Source organism: Poecilia formosa, unplaced genomic scaffold (genome assembly GCF_000485575.1).
Source record: "Poecilia formosa unplaced genomic scaffold, Poecilia_formosa-5.1.2 Scaffold273, whole genome shotgun sequence".
Classification (NCBI taxonomy): Eukaryota; Metazoa; Chordata; class Actinopteri; order Cyprinodontiformes; family Poeciliidae; genus Poecilia; species Poecilia formosa.
In genome coordinates this window covers 807,802-832,974 of record NW_006800212.1, presented here as the reverse complement: position 1 = coordinate 832,974, position 25,173 = coordinate 807,802, and the positions used below count along the sequence as shown (strand labels likewise).

At 37.0% G+C, this 25,173-nt stretch overlaps 2 protein-coding genes across 3 annotated transcripts; both read right to left on the bottom strand.

The window, feature by feature from the left end:
* Positions 1 to 3,220: 3,220 nt before the first annotated feature.
* Positions 3,221 to 6,086, bottom strand: LOC107838529 (CUB domain-containing protein 1-like). Its single transcript, XM_016681213.1, has 3 exons — positions 6,006 to 6,086; positions 5,564 to 5,914; positions 3,221 to 3,288 (listed from the first exon to the last, which is right to left on the bottom strand). Exons 1-3 carry the CDS (start codon positions 6,052 to 6,054, stop codon positions 3,221 to 3,223), a joined length of 468 nt encoding a protein of 155 aa, XP_016536699.1. The 5' UTR covers positions 6,055 to 6,086.
* An 8,649-nt stretch (positions 6,087 to 14,735) lies between these two features.
* LOC103151198 (CUB domain-containing protein 1-like) lies at positions 14,736 to 23,688 on the bottom strand. 2 transcript variants are annotated; one of them, XM_007571118.2, is made up of 6 exons: positions 23,465 to 23,686; positions 21,486 to 21,689; positions 20,481 to 20,825; positions 20,038 to 20,388; positions 18,410 to 18,497; positions 14,736 to 16,173 (listed from the first exon to the last, which is right to left on the bottom strand). In XM_007571118.2, the coding sequence occupies exons 1-6, from the start codon at positions 23,535 to 23,537 to the stop codon at positions 16,035 to 16,037; spliced, it is 1,200 nt and encodes a 399-aa protein (XP_007571180.1). In that variant the 5' UTR covers positions 23,538 to 23,686; the 3' UTR covers positions 14,736 to 16,034. The 2 variants fall into 2 exon arrangements, with proteins under 2 accessions (XP_007571180.1, XP_016536720.1); XM_016681234.1 differs by lacking the exon at positions 18,410 to 18,497 and having other exon boundaries at positions 23,465 to 23,688.
* Between the last annotated feature and the right edge of the window lie 1,485 nt (positions 23,689 to 25,173).

Genomic DNA, 25,173 nt, shown 5'->3' with positions numbered 1-25,173 from the left:
CAGTAAAGGTCTATTATTGTAATTATATAAGTGTGAAGGAATTACTTCTGAATTAACTATACTGAAAGGGAAAAAAGTCAACAATCTGCAACTTTTTTGTCAACAGTTCATTATTTTATACTGTTTAGGACATCAATTATGAAAATACTTCTCTCATGAAACATCCTTCAACATGAAATATGGAAAATGTTCAACATAAGAGCATCTTCAACATAAGATGTTCAAAATATTATGTTTAACATCCTGCAAAGTAATTTTGCAGGATGTTAAATAATTTTGCGGTATTTATGTTCATCTTGCAGATCAAGATGTTAAAAATGTTACGGTCAAGATTTTGAACATCTTGACCATAAGATGTTCAAAATCTTGTGTAGGACTCTGATTTAGGGCACCTTTATATCCTCTATACTGAATTTGTTTGTATTAAGTCTGGCTAGCTGCAGGTGTAGGTGCAGGTGCAGGTCAAATGCAAGTTCAATTCATACATCAATCCAGTTTACTTGATGTGTGTGTGTATGTATTAGAGACAGTTTTTGTGTGACCTTTGAACTTTTTTCTGCTGTTTAAATGGTTTTATAATTCACGGGTCAGAAATTACCCATAAGACAATCCTTGTACCCTAGTGGTGTACAGCCCAAATGGAATCATAAACAAAAACAAAGTACCACTTTTTCTAATGATGGGGTCCATTTAGGAAAAATCTTAAAATTTCAAGTTGGAAAAAGATCGTTTAGGGTATTTTTTTCTACAGCTAAACATTGTAATGGGTCACTTTTGACCCGCAAGATAACACAAGGGTTACTTGCTGATCAGGCCACACAGAAGACACAAAGGGGAGAACACACAAAATCTTAACTGAAACTATATAAGAAAATCCCATTTCCCCCTTCTGATGCTGAGCTGTGGTACGGACCAATTTGCAGTCTCATCTTTGTTCCCCTGAAGAAATGGAGCAGCACTGAGGTAACTCAAAACAAACGAAAGTTAAATAAAGTAAAACATATAAAAGTGTAAACTAAAATGTGTTCACTTATTCCAGAAAACAGTGTATAGAATTCTAAACAAAAACCAATTACTCTGTAAATTAAATCCTATATTTAAAGAAACAAAATATAAGTGTGATGAGATTGATAATGGACTTTTGTGTGTGGTGTGATTGAATGCTACCACATTTGTGTGGCTGTAACCGAAGTCATCACAAGGGCTGTTTTTGTCCTGTCTTTTTCTATATTTTTGGAGCCTTTCTTTGCACATCCTCCAAATCTACAAATTATGGATCTGGTCAACTAGTCTCGCAGTGCAATGGATAAAATTTTCTTGACGAGAAGTCTGGGCACAGGAGAGCCCTCTTGTCCTGCAGAGACACACCCAGCATGATTCACCCTGGATTTATACATGATAACAGGATTTCTGCTGTTTGGAGCTTGTGGATTCCTGGATTATCGACAAATTTGTGACGGACTTGGCCGAACTAGCCAACACTCAGACTGTTAGTGTGGACAGAGTTGAAAGTGAGTCTTGCTGAGACTCGCAGCCCAGCTGAGGACTCTAAAACTCACTAAAGAGTTGGAATCGATCTTGGAGAAGAACTAGTTTCGGCTCAGTGGAACGACTAAACTAATTTGGATAATTGGGAACTGAGATGTATCGGAGAGACTTTAGGGAAGATTGAAATGTATAATCTTCCCAACCTAAGACATTCTGTATCTGAATTGGCTTTTCCTGTGTGGCCTTGGAAGGGCTCCATATTTCCAATCTTTCTTGAAGATATGTAAATATAACGCTCCTGCCCACCTCACCCCCTCCTGTATCCATGGAGCTGTGGAGCTGAGCGCTCTCAAGTACATTCCTCGATAAACAACACCTCTATCGGACTTTGCCAGGAGGTTCAGCCACCTGGTTTCACGGCCCTGTGACGTAACCGCCTTCACTCATGTCTTTGTTTTGCACTTTGTTTTGTCTGAATGTTGCCATTTGCCTTAATGTGTCCTTTCCTCTTTTTCCTTTGGCTTGTTATTTTTGTTTGTATTTCCTTTTAACTCATGTAAAGTACTTTGAATTGCCTTGTTGCTGAAAATGTGCTATATAAATAAAATTACCTTACCTTACCTTCAGGTAACACTTTGTCTGCAGCAGACGTCCTCCAAGAAGAAAAACGGAAAGAAAGGTAAGACCTGGACATGCAGTGCAAGTATGCAAACTCTATGAACTTCTCCACATTTTTTCTGGTTGCAGCCACAAACTTGATTGTATTCATATTGGATTTAATGAGTTAGACCAACAAAGTGGAGTAAAAATGAAATAATCTCTCTATAAACAGTGGAATTTAATGGGAAGCACATCAGGCTTGACAATACCAATACCAATTATGTGTTACACTTTATATCAACACAGATTGAGATTAATGTACTATGATAGTCCACTTCTAGGGCAATACCAGTTATCACTTTGCAATACTCTGCAAAGTGATCATCCTTATAATCTTAATAGGGTGTTAATGCTTTTGCAAAGCACTGCATTTAGTAGTAAAAGCAGCATCCTGTTTTATTGAAATGACAAAATAAACAATCTTACCAAACAACCTCCACCAATTGATTAAAAGATTAATACACTTTTATAAGTGAAAAAATACCATTCCAATGAGTAACTTAACATTTATTTACACTAGTTCAACATTTATTTACACTAGTTCACACAAGAAGAAAGAAATTAAAGGAAAGTTTGGTCATGTGGGATGAAACACATTAACGGCTGCAGTCAACTTTGAACTAAGCATTTTCTGTGTAGTGTCTTTAAAACACCACTGGAAAGAAAAAAAAAAAAACTCAGAGAAACAAAAGTAAAATCAAAAAGGTCAAGCAGGTCCAGTGGAAAACCAAAAGCTGAACTGAATCATCTGCTCAGTCGTTTCCCTTCAGCCCTTGTGGTTGTGGAGTCGCAGGATGTTCCTCCTTGGTTTTTTGCTCTTAATCATCAGTGTTGTTGTCCACAATAAACTCCACGTAGCTGTTGGGAATCATGTGTTCTTGTTCAGACTGGAAGAGCGACACAGTGATGTCATCACCTCCTTTGTCACTGGTTGGTTTCTTTTCCAACCTAGGAAGGATCTCATACACGTCACAATCACCATTGTTTAGAAGGTGTGAGTAAACTAGTGATTCATCAATCGGGGTGTAAATATGGTAAACATCCTCGCTGCCTTCATTGTTGTTCCTGGGTCCTATCTGGATATTGGTGTTGCCTGGATTGTAGACTGACTCCCCTGTACGGCGATCTCGTGTCTTCTTCCTTTTAAAGAAAACAACAACAACAACAACAAAAGAGTTTGTTTTTCTAAGAGCTGAGTTTTTACTAGAACTTTGTGTTTCACTGATAATGATAATCTTGTCAAAGAATCTTGGCCTCTGTTGTTGTTTCAGCAGCTATTTTCTAAATGTATTTGTTCTCATCTCTTCTGAAGTCATGTTAATACACCAAAAACTCAAACTTCTCAATGTGGAGCTACTGGATACTGGTCAAAGAGCTACATGATCATTATTTAAATATTCAACAAATAATTTAAACTTTGTGTGCAAATAGTTATTGATGTGCAAATCTATTCTTAATGAGCCGTGCTACATAGAGCGTTACTTTAAGTGCTTTTAGTAAAATGGTAAATGGCTTGCACTTATGGCTTTATCAAGTCTATAGGACCCCAAAGCACGTTACACTACTTTCAGTCATTCACCCACACAGTGATGGTGTGTGTGAGTGACCACACACCATGGTGGTCACTCACATACCATGTATCCACAGCTGCTCTGAGGCAGTCTGACAGAAGTGAGGCTGCCATGTCCTGGCGCTACCGGGACTCTGACCACCACCAGCAGGAAAGAAGGGTGAAGCGTCTTGCCCAAGAACAGCGACAGAGGCAGACAGAGCGGGAATCGAACCAGTAACCCACAGATTGCAGGACAAATTCCTAAAGAGCAGAAGTTCTCATAAGGTGGTGCACAAGTTACCAAAATAGTACCAGCTAAGAAGGCCACTTTGTTAAACTGACAAAAGCAAATCACCAGCCCTCTTTGAACTTTGGGCTCTAAAGAATATTAGACCTAGAAGAAAAACTTGTAGAGGCAGCAAAATTGTTGAGACAAACGTCCATTCTCCATGACCCTCAACATACAGCTAGAGCTACAATTGGTAAAATGGTTTAGATCAAAGTATATTCATGTTTCATGATAGCCCACCCACTGTTCAGAGCTAAATCCAGTCATCTCTAGAATGACTGAACTGGAGCCAGTTTGAAAAGAAGTCAAAAATATTAGCTGCTAAATGAGGAAAGTTTGCAGACGGATATCTAAACGCTTACAGCTGAGTACAAATCTGCACCACACTTTTTTAAATTCTGCATTTCTACTGACATTTGGTAGCTATGTATTATTTTTCTTCCAGTTGACAGATGGCACTTCACTTCACTTCTCAAATAAAATCCCCAAAACATACTTGAATCTTTGTGATTCAGCATGACAAAATGTGAAAAAGTTAAAGTGGCAAAGTGTATCTAAGCAGATCACATAAGATTTCTAATGAAAAAATAAATAAGCTGAAGAACTCACCTAATTACAATGCAAACCACTAAAAGCACAGCGATGAAAATGACGACCAGAGCAGCCAACACACCGACTATGGTATACAGGTGACTACCTAAAAGAGGAAAAAAAAAGAGAACAAATCCCAAATTTAATCATTGTTTTCTTTCTCCACCTTTGGTTAAAACTTCTGATGTCTTCAGGAAAATATGCTGTTACCTCCCCTCTCATTGCTCCAGTTGTCAGACAATGAATAGAAAATTAATCAATTACTTATCTATACCCATATCTGCTGTATCTTGCAGAAAGGACAAAAAGACTCTGGCTATGAAAGAACCGAAAGAAAAGACATCTATAGCTTTAGTATCGGCACTGATTTTTGACATCTATAATATTGAAACATCTTGACGCTGATTCAACTTTCAGAATTGTAATCCAAAATGATTACAAATCATTCAAATCATTTAGTCTAATTGAGTTTTAGTCTCCTTCTCTGATTTGGCACATGTCCTGGTAATTAATCATGTAAAGAAATTAATTTCCACATCTATTCTAGTGATTGTCAAGTTCTTGACATCTGCTACCTGATGTAGAAGGCAAGCACCTGTAAGACTTTGAATGAAAAAAGTAAAGGTCTGAATATAGGCTATTATTATGACAGGCATATGAAAAAATAAAGATGCACATGGCATTTTTTTTTTACATTTATGTTTTTCCTTATCCAGTTTGTCAGTTCAATGGTAATCTGCACTTTGAACAGGGATGTGTACAGATTTAATAGCCATTATGGATAAAACACTGTTGATAGGAGCTGCAAATATTAACAGCTTTTAAAGTACTAAAGAAAGTTTGCATCAACTTCAGAAAAAAATTAAAATGAGTCTCTGGGTTCAGGTCGACCAGACTTCCCCTTTAAAACAACAAACCTTCTCTTATTCCCATTCTGAAACATTCACTGCATCATAAAATTTGAAGTAATGTTGTACACAAACCTGGGGAAGCAGTCACTGTGAGTTTCATGGAGAGTCCATCAGGACGTCTTGTGTCCATCTGACAATTCCTCAGCCTGAGTGAGAAGCTTCCCTGTTTCTGTTCTGGCTGGACGTCACCAAGACCAACAACCTGGCTACTCGTCCCTTCGTTTCTGTAAGTAACTTCCACATTGTCCTTTAAACAAGTCGGCTGCTTCAGGTTCAGGAATTTAATCGCTGTCCTATAATTATAGGGGACCTGAAAATACCACTCCATCAGGTCATTGTTGGGAAAACTGTTTGGGTAGTTTGGTGTCAGCAGCGTTGAGGACAAAGAGCCTTCTTCTAATGTGACTGAAATTTTGGCAAGGGCTGTGAAAGAAAGAAAATTCACAAATATGTTACTGCGGGAGATACAGAAAAGAAAGACATTAAACAAAAACAAAAAGACAATCTTACTTACTTGTTATTTTCTCCACTACAGACACATTAAACTGGCCTCTGCTTAGCATCTGTCCTGCTGGGAGGTCCAGAGAGAAGCTCTCATGACCTCGGATCGTTACACTTCTGATGGTCCCATGTGAGCAGAATTTCCCTAGGAGAATATTTGCTACTCGTAGAGTGTAGGTCTGTTTATTGATACAGCTGTCACTTGGAGCAACCTGAGTCAACCCTGTGTTAGCAAAGTTTATCTGGAATGATTTTTGTGAATCAGCCTCAATTTTCCAGATGAACGTGCGGTGGAAAGGCAGTAAATTTGAGAATCCAACATCAGACTGCATGATGTAGCTACATGACGTCAAGTTACATGCTGAGTAAAGAAATACATAGTTTAGAGACAAGTTTATAAATTCTAAATATATATTCATATAAATTTAGCTTTTATTGCAGTGGCATAATCTCAAAATAAGTTTCAGTAACTCAGGACTTCTAGTTGTTAATGTGATATTTTTTTTTAAATACCACAGTTTATATTTTTTTTAAATTCTGAACTTATTTAGCAGTATGTGTAATCTCTTATCCATCCATTTTCTAACACGCTTATCCCTAGTGGCGTTGCCAGGGGTAATGATTGCCTGTCTCCAGTAGTCGACGGGCGAGAGCCGGGGTCACCCGGGACAGGTCACCAATCCATCACAGAAATTTCTTACCATCATGGAAGAAATAATTTAAACTGGACATTATAATAAAGCAAAATGGGGGCCGACAAGTTATTGATTCAGAGGCATTGAAAACAAACAAATAACATTTCAGATTTTTGTTAGTGACAGATCTGAAGCAGATGTCTCGTTTTTCTTCCACTTTATAATTATCCACAACCTTTTGATTCTCTATCAAGCAAAATCCCAGTTGTAATGTGACTGTATGTATAACAGCTAATGGGGTAATTATACTTTTGTAATGGTAATGTTACCATATGTTAACTGCTTGTTCTTAGTTAAATTCAAATTTATTCTATTTATTATTGTGAGCAGCGGCAACATTTTCAAAAAAAAAAACTGTCTCAGCTAATCCTCCATCTATTTTCTGTCCTCACATTATCAATGCAGGGTGAAAAGAGTTGGTGATGGTCTTCATTAGTCACTGGGTGAGAGGCAGAGGACATCCTGGACAGGTTACCAAACAATCACGCAGAGACAAACTTTATTTGAATGCACACATTCAAATAAAATGTCAAATTTGGAGTGTTCCTTAGGACTGTGGGAGGATGAAGGAGTAACAATAGAGATCTCCCCCATGCAGAGGGACTGGTCGTCTGCCAAGCTTGTAATCCAGGACAGTTTTGCTGTAAGAGTAAAGAGCTATCAACTGGACCACCATGCAGCATTGAGCTAGTCAGTCGATCCAAATGTACATTGGGTTTTCTATATTAGGACTGGTGTACAGACAGACATCATGAGGTTGTCTTTACTTTCCATTTGATCTTAAATACAGAATAAAAAAAAAAACAATAATAAAAAAGGAAAACATTTTAATCCAAATGTTTATAGTATTGTAATCCTGGTTATATGTTATTCGTTTCCAAAAACTACTTGCTAGTCTCAAAGTTAGACATTTGTCACTTTAACTCATCTTTTGGGTTGAAAACCTGACCCGTTTAACTGCGTCTCACCCATAACCCAATCCTGTTGATTTGATTTCACCTTTAGTTGGATCTGTTCATATTTAACCCAGAACTTATTTAGTGAGATAGCCTATTGTGAGGGACCGGACTCAAACAAGGACAAAAAATGTTCAAAGTAGAAAAAGGCTTCAATTTAATTCTTCAAAAAATCATCAACAAAGCATAAAAATTTAAAGCAAGAATAAATCAAAAGATAAATAACAAATTTGGATCCAAATTAACTGAGGTCANATTTCCCTAGGAGAATATTTGCTACTCGGAGAGTGTAGGTCTGTTTATTGATACAGCTGTCACTTGGAGCAACCTGAGTCAACCCTGTGTTAGCAAAGTTTATCTGGAATGATTTCTTTGAATCAGCCTCAAATTTCCAGGTGATTGTGCGATTGAAATTTGAGAGCCCAAAGTCAGAAAGGAGGTTGTGGCCACACGACGTTGAGGTACATGCTGAGTAAAGAAATACATAGTTTAGAGACTAGTTTATAAATTCTAAATATATATTCATATAATTTTAGCTTTTATTGCAGTGGCACAATCTCATGCTGGAAGCTCAGTCATTACTTTGAAAGAATAATGTTTTAACAAAAAGTAGAGCTTACATACAATCAAATTTTATCTATATGAAATCATTTATTTATCATAAAATGTCACAATATTGTAGCAGTAAGAGAGAGATGTTTGATTTATTCTCAGGCTTGTTGCAAATCTCTATCAGACATACGGACACAAGTATCTTCATTTTTCAACATTTGAGATCAGTAAAAGTTAATAAAATATTATGTTTTACCTATTTTGCGAACAATTTCCACCTTGAAAATATCTTCAGGTGTGGTGCAATAAAACTCCACATCAGTTCTGGTAACCAATGTGAGGCTGTTGTCACATTGTCGTAGGTAAGTGTAAAATTTGCACACTTTACAACTGCTGGCTTTACTTTTGATGATGTTGATGGTGGTGCCTTGATCAGGAGATATTGTAAACTCCCGGCCTCCTGAAAACCATTAGGAAATGATAATTTAATCATAAGGTGAGGAAGGCTAAACAAGTCCAAAGTACACATACTATGCTCTGCAATATATGTGCATTACTGAGTCCTATGACAGGGCAGGTGGTTCTGCCAATTTATTGCTGCACATAATATAAAAAACACAACATTTTCACCAGCAACATATTGGAAAATAACAGAGCTGCTTTCCACACTTCATACTTCGTGTAACTTCAAGTCACAATAAAAGTATTCTCAATGCATTTTAAGTGACTTTGTAACTGAAGCCTAAAGTGTCAGCTAGGAATGGATTAATCACTCTCAATACAAGTTGTTCATTTGTGACAACCATCCCTACAATGAGGATGGTTGTCATACACTATATGGTTGAATTTCTTAATGAGAAAAATAGAGGAAAAAGGAGAATGGAGGGGGAAAAAACTTTTTAAGACAACTTTGTGTTTTAACAGGTTTAATTTAATATTTCAGTCATGTTTGTAGTAATATTTCAGTCTGGTTTGTATTTAATTTCATGCTATGCTATGAAGCACTTTGTGATATTTTCTTGTATGAAAATACTTTTTATCTATATGAATACAATTTACTTACTAATAGTATACTGCAGAACAATACAGTAGAACAGTTGCCCAACACAAGGCCTTGTTATTTCATTCACTAACTTGCTGACTGATATGAAGTGGCTTTCCAGCTCTGGAGTCCTGACTACCTATATCAGGGGTGGTGAACAGGCCCAGAAGCTATTTATTTCATTTTTACCTCAGAGTGGCCAACTTTCTTTTATTCCTATTTCAATTTGATACAGTAGGGGCTCTTATACTTCCCGTATCTGTGTCTTCTGTGCCTCGCACTTTTTTCAGAAGTTATAATTGTTTATCTGTTGTTAACATGTTGTAACGTGTTTTTCCAAGCCGCCTTTAAATGCAACATGGGCGCTATGACGTTTCCAAGTTCACCTTGCTGCAGAAAACAGAAAGGGGCGGTGACGGACCACAATGCAGTCTCATACCTTATCTGGAAATTAGACCATTGCACTCCGGAAATAAACGGGGCGCTATTTCCTTTTTTATCCGCGGTCTCACATTTTTATTTTCTTTTTAAATCTGTGATATATCTTCACCTTTAGGAAGGAGTTCCACTCTCAGCATGTATTTGAACTTCTCTTTCTTATTTGCTTCAGTGCAGCTCCCAGTTCTTAAATTCTGAGCTTTCTGTGTACTTCTAAATCTGCTCTTTATTGCATACTCAGGTCTGCTACTGCCTCTATGGGCAAGGAGGTGGTAAAACAACAAACATAATAACGTCATTATTTGTAGTTATGTAGTTGGTCTTTCAACCAAAATTCGAGAAGGTAGTAAGGTAAGACTGTGGTTAAAATATGATAAAATGAAGACAAGAAAAAATAAAATTAAAGTGTGACTACCACCCCTCTGAAAGCTGAACCTCACCCCCATCAAATTTTGGAAAATTCCAGAAAAGGGGTTGGAGCCACAAGATGCGTGTAGAATTTTTTTGTCGCTGTATTTATTGATTTTTTAGTGACTTTAAAAAAAAAAATAAAAAAAAACAGCAACGAGTGATAAATCTAATGACTCTTTTTCTGTTTTGCTGGAGACTTTTAGGGTGACACTATACATTTCAGCTGCAACATGTCTGTCTTGAGCGAACAGCGAGAGATACCACTGGCTGCCATTAGCTTCTCGGCTTGCCGCCCGTCTCACACAGTCATCTGTTCAACACCATAACTTTACTAAGAGTCAGAGCAGAGCAACCCATCCACTCCATGTCCACATTGCAAATAAATCACACACTTACAAAGCTGAGTAACTCTATCAATCAATCATGGCAACTCCTGACGAGTTGTCACCGAAGAGGCCAGAAGTGAGACGGTTTTAGGTAAAAATAATACCAAACTAAAATATTGTCACAAAAATGTCAAAATTTGCATAGAAACATAAAGCTACAACCCTAAATGAACTATTAGACAGTTTATCGGCAAAAAAGTTCATTTTGAGGTGAGTTTCACTGGAGTTCTGAGCAATTAACCAAGGCACTACAAACAACAAATGAAGCAAAAAAATGATAAAATATCGCTTCAATCTGGATCTCTACGCACTGCAGGCAGTTGAACCAAGAATAATTATACACATGACTCACGATAAACATCAAATACAGCTTAAAGAAAATAGGACAAGCAGAAAATGAAATTGTTCAGTTTGCATTACAAAACCTCAAGTTTGAATCTGTTAAGTTTTAATTTAATTTACAATAAGTGGCAGTAATTACAAAGTATGCCCGCCAGCTAAATTTAGTTATTACCTGCTGTTAAAATGTTATTTACTCACCAGAAATGATGGAGACAGCCGTCATAAAAAATAAAATATGCAAAGCGATTCTTTCTTGTTTATTAAAATACATAGTGTGTCTCTGCTAAAGTGATCCTGAACTTTATTGAAAGAAGTGAGCGCTTGTTTCATGTCATCGTCAGAAATCACATATCTTTGTTTCCTCCTCCAGGTGGAGCACAGGATGTTCCTTATAAGGCACCAGTAACTTGTTTTCCTTCCGAGCATACCTGGCAGGAACAGGAGGAGTTCAAGAGTAACTGATAAGGAAGTGGCCAACATGACAATTTCAGCAAGTATTTTCATTTGAAAATGACTAAGAAATAAAAGAAAGAAGAAGAAATAACAAAAAAAAAAGAAAAAGAAGAAAACATTGCTTCAGGATAAAGGATTTGTCCTGAAATGGGTGAATTTCTCAAGTATAAAAAAGTAATGATTTTAGACTTGTTTTGGATGACTTTCAGTCTGATATTCAGACTGAAAGTCTGAATATCAGAACAGTCGTTTTACGAACTGATCAAGGAGATAAAAACGATCATGACTGGCTGTCATGAAAAGCACTGGAGGAAGGGAAGGTGAAAAAACAAAATGTTTTCAAGGTAGGAGGAGGAGCGTGTGAAAACAGGAAGAAAACATACAAACCCAAACTAAATTTGGTAAATTAATTCTATGACAACAAATTTTTATTTTTTTCTATGACTACATCACCTAGAGAGCTAAACATGGAGATGATTAATCTACTTTAAGGACGGGCTCTAAAAAAAATAATGGGTTGTGATTTTTATAAGCTGTAAATTCTATGTAAAGCACACAAAAAATCACATCTCTCTGAAATACCATAAAATATTCTGAGGCATCATTCTATGCTTTTTTTTTTTAGGAAAGACTCTAAGATTATTAAAACTGAAGAGAGTTAACAAAAAAAATGATTAAATGCAATTCTGAAAGAAAACCTGAACCAGAACGTGTTTAGCCAAACAGATATGTGTTTGCTTTTAACTCAGCATTTGATGGAGTTGAATAAGGAAAATAAGCAACATGAACTAATGCTGGTACTATTCCTGATTTCATTCCCTGGAATTGCTTTAGTTGCATGCTGTCTTTACAGTAAAACACCCTCCTTCTGCATTTACAGGAATCCTGGATCTCTATGACACGTGATGGGCAAACTGTCACTGAGCCCAGAGACTGACTGACTGATAAACACTATTGTACCTTGACATACATGATTCACTGTCACAAAAAGTGGAAAGACAGGTTGGGTAAACAACAAACCAATCACAAAGGTAGGAGAAGCGTATGAAGATAGGGAGAAGGGACAGGGGCCATGTTTTAGTTTTTGTATATTTGCAAAGGGAATAAAATGAAGTTCATCCACAACATAAAGCATTTAAGTCCACCTGAATGCTTTACATAATTAAAATTTATATTATTAATAGGCCAGGATGGATTATGAAACATGTCATCAGAAAAAGCAAGACAAAAGTAAAAAGAACTGACACAAACTGTATTTTAGAAACCTATAAAACAGATGCTTTTTTTTCCCCTTTGAAGAAACAAGATAACCAAGTGAACAAGTGATTTTTGACATCATCTGAACACAACATTAAATTTGTTTTCATAAAAATACTTTTTTCTTGTTGACAAGAAAAATAACAGCAACCTGCTTACTTTGTCAAACCTTTTTGCATACAGAAACTATCTTGCGATATTAAAGTGTCTCTTTTACTTACAATTCCACTGTTTTTCTAAAAAAAATATTTACCAAGCAGAAAGCTGAGCACGCTGAAAAACACTGTAATAGAATAATTGTAATAACAGAGTTAAGCCTTGAACAAACTGATTTAAAACACAGAAAAAGAGTCAGAGAAAACTAGTAGGCTAAAGGATTTAAATATTTATTTCAATAAAAGTTTGAAACATTAATACAAATAAACAGATATATTAGACTTTTAGAAATGTAACAATATAATAATTAAAACCTTTTTTTTATAACTAACATGTATTTATAATGGTTTTATTAAATAATAAATATTACAGGCTGGAATCCTCGTTCCAGCCTGCAGCTCCGGATCCTAGCGGTACACCTCTCCGTGCTCAGATGAGCTCACCAGCAAGTAGGTCTCTGGCTGGACTGCAATTCCCACGATCTCTGAACCCCTCTTACCTGTCTTATCTCCACCCAGAGATCCAGAACCACGCAGACGAGCACCAGTTCCGGACCTCCTTGTACATACCTGTTAGAACTGTATTTAATAAATCACCATAACCTTTACCCGTCTCCAGAGTGTCTTCTGCGCATGTGGTTTTGACAAATTAATCTCAACATGACACTAGAAACATATTTTGTGATCTTTGAAACATGAAACCTTGTTTGTTTACGGTCCACAAATAATTTACATGAGCTGCAAATTGAAAACTGAATCAGGCAGACAGAGCAAGTCTGGACAGATGCTTAGCCTACTAAACACAGACTCATCTTTCATCAGTGTACAATAATTCTAGGTTTTAGTTTATTCATTTCATGATGAACCTCATTTAAGGTTTTGACCCAAAAATAAAGTTTTAAAATCAAGTTTCTTTGTGTGTTTTTACAATTGGGTTCAAATATCAAAAAAATATTTTGTTTATGTGGTGTATTTTTCAAGTTGACTTAAATAAGTTGGCCTTACTGGTAAAGGCCTAAATTGTTCTAATCAAATGTCAGGATGTAAGTCCTATGAAGTGGTCTCAAGCAAAAACAAATACCTTAGAATAGCTCTATATATTTTTTTAATTTTCTGAAACTGAGTAATGCTTTGACGTCTATCCACAGTGTAGGATTGTTCTGTATAGAACTGAATTGTCCAGGTTTTGTAATCTTCAAGCTGGAGCCCAGGTTAGATGGTCTCTGACCAAAGGGAGAATACTGAAATTTCTCCTGTTTTTTAGTTTTCACTAACAAGACTGCCACAATCAGAGTTTATATGTTATAAAATTTGTCTTTGGGGAACAATAGTCATGTCCTGGTTTGAACAGTCTATGTGGCATGATTTATCAAACTTGATCCAGTTTGAAAATTAGTTCAGTGATGTCAGAACAAACCTCAAAATATTTTTTTTCTTATTTGGTTTTTAACAAACTGAATCAACATTAAAACAATCAGACACCGTTTTACATAATATGTATTTAGTGTTTTTGCATAATACAGGTTTTACAAAATTTTGTAGAATATGTCATAAAGCTAGAATAAATGTCTATATTATGTGATTTTGTAAAATAAGCCTTAAAATTACTCATTACATTTGACAAAGGTTTCACAAATCTCAACTTCAGCACATTCAGTCTCATTTGTCATTAAATTTCTAGTTGTATTAGGATCTGAACTTTAACTGAGTTGCATGAAAGTAATGCACAGCATTCAATTATGAGGGATAGAAAAAAATCTGGAAACAAAATAATCTGAGCTGTTTCATTGTTTTTCTTTCTCCACTTCTTATGTTCTCTTCACAATCTTGCGCTACTTTACTCTCTAGCTCTGGTCTGAGCTTTGGACTGTGAGGTTTGTGGCACATTCCTGTGCAACATTGTTGTTGTTCCATATACCACAATACGAGAGCGCCCCCTGTCTACCAAACGGTGTAGTTCAGTCTGACCTCCCTCTGTTCCTTCCTGCTGTTTGCATTCGAGTCTCTGCAGTTTAGAGAGGGGATTAACACAACAACCACAATAAAATGACACTCCTTGCAAATGTGTAAAAATAGGATTTATTTTTCTTAGCAAAAATCCTGAAAGTTTGAACAAATTGTCTGGGAGAAAGGGACAGTTAATTTCTTTGATTTGGCACAACCTAACAAAACAAGGCCAAACTACCAGCTACTCCAAGTGAAAAATAGAAAAGAAAACCCTGCTAATCTGATCCAACAAATAGATTAATCAAAACATTACATGGGTGGTGCCAACCTGCTTATCTAGGGTGTTTAACAGAAAGAAACCTAAGTGAGGAAAATGTACCGGGCACCTCAACCTTACCTAGTCTACCAACTCCCAGCACAAACCTTTACACACAGCAAACCAAACAGCAAGACAAGTATCAGCCAGTCAGGTGGAGAATCTCACAGCCCTAGTGCTTCATTGAGTCCTGATTGGCTTCTCACCAATCCACAAGCCAGTCATGGCAAATTGGTCCCAGCTTTCATCCTACATGTGGCGAAAACAAGAAACAAAAAGGAGGAGGGGAAAAGAGCAGTTTGACTAAATACACCTTACGTTGGTTGCCATTCGCCAATAAAACTCCAAAGAAGCAGAAGAAGAAGAAGAAGAAGAAGAAGAAGAAGAAGAAGAAGAAGAAGAAGAACAACAACAACAACACTTTTGGCAGACATGTAACAGGCAGCAGGAGTCTACATCTAGGGCAAAACCAGTTATGTTTTAAAAGTACAATACTCTGAAAAGTGATCATACAATGTTAATGGGGTGTTATATGGCACAAAACTAAAAATCTTACAAAACAACCTCCACCATTTGGCTAAAGATTAATGCAATCTCATAAGCAAAAAAAACTCCACACCTGTGAGTAACTTGAGATATATTTAGACTAGAAGAAATAAATTAAAGGTAAAGTTTGGTCATGTGAGATAAAACATATTAACAGCTGCAGTCAACTTTGAACACAAATGGTGTCCTAAAAAAATAGCTACAACCCCCCCCCCCAAAAAAAAACTCAGAGAAACACAAATGCCAAGATTGAGACACATGTTGAAGAAGTAAAATCAAAAAAGGTCAAGAAGGTCCAAAAGCTGAACTGAATCATCTGCTCAGTTGTTTCCCTTCAGCCCTTGTGGTTGTGGAGTCGCAGGATGTTCCTCCTTGGTTTTTTGCTCTTAATCATCAGTGTTGTTGTCCACAATGAACTCCACGTAGCTGTTTGGAATCATGTGTTCTTGTTCAGACTGGAAGAACGACACGGTGATGTCATCACCTCCTTTGTCACTGATTGGTTTCCTTTTTAAATCAGGGAGGAACTCTTACGACTCACACAGGTCAAACACCATCTTGCTTTTGTAGAAGGTGTGAGTAAACCAGTGATCCATCATTTGAGGGTTTCTTGGGTCTTGTCTGGAGATTGGTGTTGTCTGGATTGTAGATTGACTCCTCTGCATGAAGATCTCTTTTCTTCTTCCTATTAACAGAAAAAAAACAAGAAAAAACTGAGTTTGTTTTTCTAAGAGCTGAGTTTTACTAGAACTTTGTGTTTCACTGATAATGACAATCTTGTCAAAGAATCTTGGTCTCTTTGTTGTTTCAGCAACTATTTTCTAAATGTAATTGGTCCCCTTATCTTCTGAGGTCATGTTAATACACCAAAAACTCAAATTTCCACTTTCTCTAATTCTATGGCCTCTCTAGAAACTTTTAAATGATGTCCGGACCAAAGCATTTCTCTAAACACCCTGGAGAGGACACACAACATTTGAGTAATCACATCTTAATAAGAACCAACTTCTTTACACATGAAAATTTGTTTCCCTACAGTAGATTTAATTTGCTCCAAGTAGCGATTCTTTTCTCCACACAGGTACCACAATACTTCTCAATGTGGAGCTACTGGATACTGGTCAAAGGGCTACATGATCATTATTTAAATATTCAACAAATAATTTAAACTTTATGTGTGCAAATCTATTCTTAATGTTAACATGTGTGACAATGTGCATTGAAAATGGAAGATGGCATACATGACAGGACATAGCAGTCCACCTAAACTAACAGGCTGTGCAAGGAGAACATTAATCAGAGTCGCAGCCAAGAGGCCAGCAGTAACTCTGCAGTAACTTCTGCCACAGCTCAAGTAGAAGAATCTAAGATCTTCCTATTACTTTCTTTTTGCTGCTCTTCCATAAAGCCGAGTTAAATAGAGTGCACAACTCCTAGCTTTCCACATTTTGACTTGTGGAAAGTTTTCCACAAGTCAAAATGAGGGACATAGTAATCATTTAGAGATGATGTTCTGAGGGAACTGCTTCACAAAACCAGGCTAGCAGATTAAGCCGGGATCATAACACACTCATGAAGTTAACCACAGTTTAAACTAATTAGTGCGATATATGCAGGGACCTCCTAAGTTATTAGTGCAAGTCATTTGTACTAAAATGTTACATTGTAGTCAACATTTTAATCATATACTTCCAGATAATGCAAATTATATCAAATCTTAACGTTTCCGTGTTTTTTCTGTATAAATATCGATTAGATGTGGGATAAAAAAGAGAAACATGAATGAATCTGTCTTCCACCGTTTCCATCTTCCATTCATTTTGCTCAAATAAACAACTTTAAATCTGTTTAACTGAACAAGTATCATTATGACATTTAGTTAAGGATGGTTTGGAAATGTGTATTTCTGGGCTACTTATGCATTCAGTCAATCCACTATTATTTGCTATTTTAGCAGCAGTTTTCTTTCTTTAGTAAGTGCTTCAATTCCTCATAATCCCCCATTAAAAACGGCTTTTTGTTTGATATGATGTATTACTTGTACAGTGTAGCATTAGTGGATTGATCTCATAATCTCTTGAACAAAGCTGTAGACGCACATTCACCCAAATTACTTAAGCTTGGCTCAACGTAGCTGCGCCTCCTGAGCCTGGTTTGGCCTTTGAAACAGATAAAACCAGAATGAACTGATGGTAATATGTCAAGTCTGGTTTTATTTCTTATCCTGGGTTTCTTAATCCTACTTTGGTGGAACAGCCCTCTGGTCAGATGAGACCAAAACAGTTTGCTTTTTTACCCACGTGTAAAACTAACACCCCACATCACTCTGAACACACCATCTGCGTTTCCCCAACAGAAACAAGGAGAATGATTAGAGTTGATGAGAAGATGGAAGGAGCCTAATACATGTTAGACCTAGAAGAAAAACCTGTCAGAGGCAGCGAAATAGTTGAGAAAGAGACAAAGGTTCTTTCTCCATGACCCTTGACCTATGACTAGAGCTACAATTAAATGGTTTAGATCAAAGCATATTCATATTTTGTGATAGCCCATCCAAAGCCCAGAGCTAAATCCAGTTATCTCCAGCATGACCGAAATAAAGCCAGTTTGTAAAGCAGGATGAGCAAAAATATTAGCTGCTAAATGAGGAAAGTTGGCAGAAGGATACCTAAAGGCTTACAGGTGACTACAAATGTGCACCACACTTTTCTACATTCTGCCCTTCTGCAAACATTGAAAACCATCTATCATTTTTCTTCCAGATGACATCTTTGCACTACACTTTATCTATCCATCAAATAAAATCCCCCAAAACATGCAATGTATTGTGATTTATCATGACAAAATGTGAAAAAGTTAAACTAGTGCGTCTAAGCAGGTCACATAAGGTTTATAAGGAAAAACTAAGCTGAAGACCTCACCTCGTCACAATGAAAAACACCAACAGCACAATGAGGATAATGATGTTCACAGCAGCCAACACACCGACACTGGTAAACCGTTGAGATTCTAGAAGAGGGGAAAAAAAAAGAACAAATCCCACATTTAATCACTGTTTTCTTTCATCACCTTTGCTTAAAACTTCTGAACATCAGGAAAATGTTCTCTTTTCTCCCCCCCTCCACCCCCTATTGCTCCTGTTTTCATCTGTTAGGAAGAAAATGAATAGAAAATGAATCAATGACTTATCTATATCAATAACTGATTAATCTTGCAGAGAGAACAAAAAGACCCCAGATATGAAAGAACCAAAACAGAGCATATCTGTAGCTTTGACATTTCAGATGTTTTTTCTATCATTTTATCTCAATATAAAACAGAAATCAGTCACTCAGGCCACAGCAAGAGTTAGGAACCTTAACTGGCCTCATATTGAATGATCTGATGGAAAACGTAATGACCAGAAATTATTTTTAATCTGATTTTGATGACTTAAGTATAAAGTGCCATGTAAATATATTTATATCCCCTTGAACATTTCAAGACGGTAAAGACAATGACACAACTGCACACTACTCAAAGAATCAGAGAGGACATCAGTCCAGCACCCCAAACAATCTGACTTTTATGGAGGAGGAGACAGAAAAAGTCTGTAGTTAAAACAAAAAAGACAAAAGAAGTCACATAAAGGACACAGCAAGCATGACGAAGACTTGCTGTGTTCTGGCTTTGTGGCTAAGTGTTGTGGCAGCATCATGATGTGGGGATCAGGGAAGCTGGTCAGAGTTGATGGGAAGATGGATGGAGCTAAATACAATGGAGGAAGAAAACCTGGAGGCTGTAAGACCAGATTCAGGCAGAGATTCAATCTCCAACAACCTTAAAATGCAGCTCAGAACCACAATTGAACGGTTTTGATCAAGCAAATTCATGTTAGACTGGACTAGTCAAAGTCCAGAAGTAATTCCTACTAAGTATCTTGGAAATGACTGGAAAACTGCTGTTTACAGACAGATGGCAGTAAAATGTAAAAATGTCTGTCTTGATGTTTGTAGGATCACATAAAACTTTTGCTTAGTGTATTTTAGTAGTAATTAAATTGTATTAAAGCACAATTTAAAGTGTACTAAGTGTACTTTCACATACTTTTTTGGAAAAATTGAAGTTACACTTAGTATACTTTAAGTATATTGCTTTTTATGTAATAAGTAAAGGCATGGATTTAGGCTATTCTAAAAAGGAAAAATAGTACATGACTATTTTTCTTTTATGAGTTCCCCTAAAATGTTTATTTGTCAATTTAATTGTACGGAATGTTCAATGATTGAAAGTGTTAGGAAAAGTGACACCTCTGATAGGAAATCATAGATGATTGCAGGATTGAACCTGCAAACATCTATGATGACATTTCTTGTCATCATAGATAAAAAGCTGATGATAGGAGCTGTAAATGCTAACAACTTTTAAAGTACTAAACAAAGTCTGTATCAAAGTCTCTGGGTTCAGGTCTACTAGACTTCCCCTTTAAAACAACAAACCAGCTCCTATTCCCATTGAAACATGCAACATTCACTGCATCATAACATTTGAAGCAATGTTCTACACAAACCTGGGAAAGCAGTCACCGTGAGGCTCATGGAGAGTCCATCAGGACGTTGTGTGTCCATATGACAATTCTTCAGCCTGAGTGAGAAGCTTCCCTGTTTCTGTTCTGGCTGATCACCACGAAGAAGAACATCCTTGCTACTTGTCACTTTGTTTCTAAACTCCACATACGTCTTGTCCATTAAACAAGTCGGATTCTTCGGGATTGAAAACTTAATTGCCGTCTTGTAATTATTGGGGATGTGAAAGTACCACTCCATCAGCTCTGCGTTGGGAAAACTGTCTGGGTAGTTTGGTGTCAGCAGCGTTGAGGACAACAAACCTTTTTGTAGTGTGACTGAAATTTTGGCAAAGGCTGTGAAAGAAAGAAAATACACACAGCTGGCTGGTACTGTGGAAGATACAGAAAAGATGTTTAACAAAAACAGAAAATATAATGATACTAACTTGGTATTCTCTCCACTGCTGACACTAAAAACACGTCAGAACTTGGCTCCTGTCCTGCTGGGAGGTGCAGAGAGAAGCTGCCTTGACTCTGGATCGTTGCACTCCTGATGGTCCCAGATGAGCAGAATTTCCCTAGGAGAACATTTGCTGCTCGGAGAGTGTAGGTGTGTTTATTAGCACAGCTGACGCCTGGAGCAATCTGATTCAACCTTGTGTTAGCAAATTTTATCTGAAATGATTTTTGTGAATCAGCCTCAATTTTCCAGATGAACTTGCGGTCGAATGGCAAAAAATCTGAGAATCCAATGTAAGGATTGATGAGGCCACAAAGCTCCAAGTTACATGCTGAGAAAAGAAATGTAAAGTTTAGAGACAATTTTATAATTTAGAAAAATATATCCATGTAAATTTAGCTTTTATTACAGAGCCATCTTCTCACACTTGAAGCTCAACCCTTAATTTGAAAGAATTGGTTCAACAGAGAAAAAGGATAAAGTTTTTAACTAAAGTGGGAAATATGTACAGGTCATTTTTACCAAGAGGAAAGTATTTATTCTTTCATAACATTTCACAATGTTGTAGCATTAAGAGAGAGATCTTTGATCATTTCTTGATTGTTTCCTTGCAGATGCTACCAGATTTTCTTTCTTTCTTCTCAAAATCTCCTGGTATTTCAACCAGTTCATGGTGCCAGGCTCTCCATCCAGGTCATCAGGGATTTTAGAAGAAAAGCAGGCCCACAGAATGATGGATCCCTAATGATAGATCTGCTTGTGCCTGAAAATCTAATCTAAAGCGTTTGGTTCAATTTAAAGTTTTAATAAACACTTCATATTTCTGTCTGTGATGGTAGGAGAGAAAAAGTTCCTCTTTTGCCAATATAATTAACAAAGTAATTAATTACATTAGTTGAAATTATTCTCGATACTAAAAAATCTCAATCTCAATTATCTGCATTTCTCAACATTTGAGATCAACTAAAGTAAATAAAATGTTATGTTTTACCTATTTTGTGAACAATTTCCACCGTGAAAAAATCCTGAGGTTTGGCGCAATTAAACTCCAGATCTGTTCTGTTAACCAATGTGAGGCTGTTGTAACATTGTCGTTGGTTATTGTTGGATGTGCACACTTTGCAGCTGCTGGCTTTACTGTTGATGATGTTGATGATGCTGCCATCTAAAGGAAATGCAGTCAAAGTCAGGCTTCCTGGAAAACATCAGGAAATGAAAGAGAGGAGGATTGAACAAATTTAAAACACAGATATTAAAAATGCTCTGCAATATTTGTGCATTACTGTGAGTCATGACAGGGCAGGACTGTTCTGCTGAGTTATTGTTGCACATAAACATTGGTTTTCACACTTCTTATTTCATGTAACTTCAAATTACAACAAAAGTGACATCAATGGATTGTATCTTGTTGTGTAATTGAAGCCTACAGTGTCAGCACCAACACAAGTTTTTCATTTGTGACAACCAATACTACAAGAAAGGTTGTCACACATTATGTGGTTGAATTCCCTAACGAGAAAAAATAGAGGAAGAAGGAGAATTGAGAAAAAAATATTACTTTTTAAGACAACTTTGTGTTTTAACAGGATTAATTTAACATTTCAGCTTCACTGTAAAACATTTGAGCTAAAATTAGTTGTATCTACTAGTCTTTAATTAAATATTTTTTTTTTGCAAGTTTTTGATTTTGAAGCAAAATGTGTGCGTTTGTGAAAGATAAACCTAAAGCCGTAAGTTGTGTTAACTTTTTAATAATTTTGTCAAACCTCCAAGAGTTGAATAAACTAGAATTTTTAAGCTAGCAAAGGAGTGGGAACTGTTTCCCAGTGTACTTAGTGGCATGTTTTTGTATCCTCTGTGGCATATAAGTGAATGAACAAATTTGAACAAATTAACCATGTAACCCCTAAAAAGGTGAGTTTTATTTCGCAGATTAATTAAAATAAATACAGATTTGACACCTTTATTGAGACACACAAGAGTGGAATGTTTTACAGTCAGTGTCTGATGAATATGGTCTCTGCTCATGGTTTGCAATTCCCTGCCTTTTTTCTATTAATACCATAATAGTTTAAGGCATCACAGATAAGAGGGCCTGTATCGTAGAAAATGTGATATCACCGTCTGTATCCCTTGTATATTTTCGCCAAATATTGCCCTATACTGAGATGAATCTCCACCAGTAGCTCAGAGAACAAACAGATTATGTGAAAAAGGTTATTTCGTTGTTATCTCTTTATTTCTCCAAATTAGCAGGAGGATGCTAATTTGGCAATTTGGTTTGAACCAACCAGGCCCATTACCTGCATTACTCAACTCACTCTGTCTGGGGGAAGAAAACCGTGCCAAGTTTTTTATTTTATTTTATTTTTTTTGCCTTTCGCTGGTTTGCTGTCATGATTCTAACACACACCAGTGTGCCGCTCCGCACAGCAGCAGCAGGTCCTCGGTGCCGCACAGGTAAAACCTGCTCGACCGCCTTAAAACTCATGTTGCGTTTAAAGACAGCTCGGAAAAACACGTTACAACATGTTAACAATGGTTTAACAGTTTTACTGCCTGAAAAAAGAGCGGGAGACGCACACTTCTGATACGGGAAGTGTGGGAGCCCCTACCGTATCAAATCGAGGTAGGATTAATATAAAGCTGGCCACTTTGAGGTAAAAATGAAAGCAAGAAATAGCTTCCAGTCGTGGGTGGGGGCTCGGCTGACTCTGTGGGCGGGCAATGTTTCCCAATGCCCGCCCATGCTGCAGGTGTTCTTATTCACACACAAACACAAAACGTAAAATACAGCTTAAAGAAAACAGTACAAGCAGACTGTGAAATCGTTCACTTTGAGCTACCTTGATGCTTTAAAGCATCAAGGTTGCCTCTCTTACGTTTAAATTTAATTAACATCTTTAGTAATTACAAAGCAAGCCCGCCACCTAAATTTAGTTATCTGCTGTTAAAATGTTATTTTCTCACCAGAAACGATGGAGACGGCCGTGATAAAAAGTAAAATCTGCAGAGATATTCCTTCTGATTTATTAAAATACATATTGTGTATTTTAATAAGATGATCCTGAGCTTAATTGAAAGCAGTGAGCGCTTGTTTCATGGCTTGTTATCGTCAGGAGTCACAGATCTTTGCTTCCTAGTCCAGGTGTAGCACAGGATGTTCCTTATAAGGCTTGTTTTCCTTCCGAACTTACATGGCAGGAACAAGAAGAGAATGTGACTGCAGACAGGTAAGGAAGTGACCAAGGTGACAATTTCGGCAAGCATTTTTATTTGGAAAATTATATATATATATATATATATATATATATATATATATATATAAAGAAAAAAAGAAAAAAAATGATTCTGACTTTAATGATTTTACACCTGTGTTGGATGTCTATTTAATTTCATTAAAAAAAAGAGTCTCGTCAGACGTCCAGACATTGAGCTGCTGTTGGTTGTCGTGGTTAAACATCCAAATAAAATAGAGGACCTTCATAGAGACGTCCAGAATCGGTCAATTGGACCGGACTCAAATGATCTCCATCCGTCTAATGTTTAGTGATACAGATTGCTTACAAACATAAATGATTAATTTTGCTGAACTTTGTAGCAAATGAAATAGTTGGATTAACTGTATGAAATAAGTTTCAGTAACTCAGGACTTCTAGTTGTTGGTGTGATATTCTTTCTTAAAGACTAATACTTACAGTATATATATTTTTTTTAAAATCTAATAAGAAACATAAGCACAAACAAAATATGAACTAATGCTGGTACCTTTTCCTGATTTAATTCCACGGAATTGATTCAGCCATGTTATCTTTACAGTAAAACACCCTCCGTCTGCTTTTACAGGAATGCAGGGATTTACAGGGGCATGTCATCACAAGGAGCAAGAAAAAAGTCAAATAATAAAATAAAATAAACTTAAACTGGATTATAGAAACCTATGAAATTGATATTTAATTCTTTCCCGTAGAAGAAACAGGATAACCAAGTGATTTTTGACATAATTTGAACAGAACATTAAATCTGTTGTCATAAAAATATTTTTTTTCTTGTTTTTCTGTGCTCCAATTACAGGGGGGTCACACTCTTAAGCCTCCCTGGTATGGTCTATTCAGGGGTCCTGGAGAAGAGGGTCCGTCGGATAGTTGAACCTCGGATTCAGGAAGAGTAGTGTGGTTTTCGTCCTGCTCTTGAACACTGGACCAGCTCTACACCCTCAGCAGGGTCCTGGAGGGTGCATGGGAGTTTGCCCAACCAGTCTACATACATGTGTTTTGTGGACTTGGAGAAGGCGTTCGACCGTGTCCCCAGAGGGGCCTTGTGGGGGGTTCTCCAGGAGTATGGGGTACTGGGCCCTTTGATATGGGCTGTCAGGTCCTTGTATGACCGGTGTCAGAGTCTGGTCCGCATTGCCGGCAGTAAGTCGGGCTCGTTTCCGGTGAGAGTTGGACTCCGCCAAGGCTGCCTTTTGTCACCGATTCTGTTCATTACTTTTATGGACAGAATTTCTAGGCGCATCCGAGGTGTTGAGGGGATCCGTTTTGGTGGCCTTAGGATCACAATTCTGCTTTTTGCGGACGATGTGGTCCTGTTGGCTTCATCAGAACGTGATCTGCAGCTCTCGCTGGAGAGGTTCGCGGCCGAGTGTGAAGCGGCCGGGATGAGGCTCAGTGCCTCCA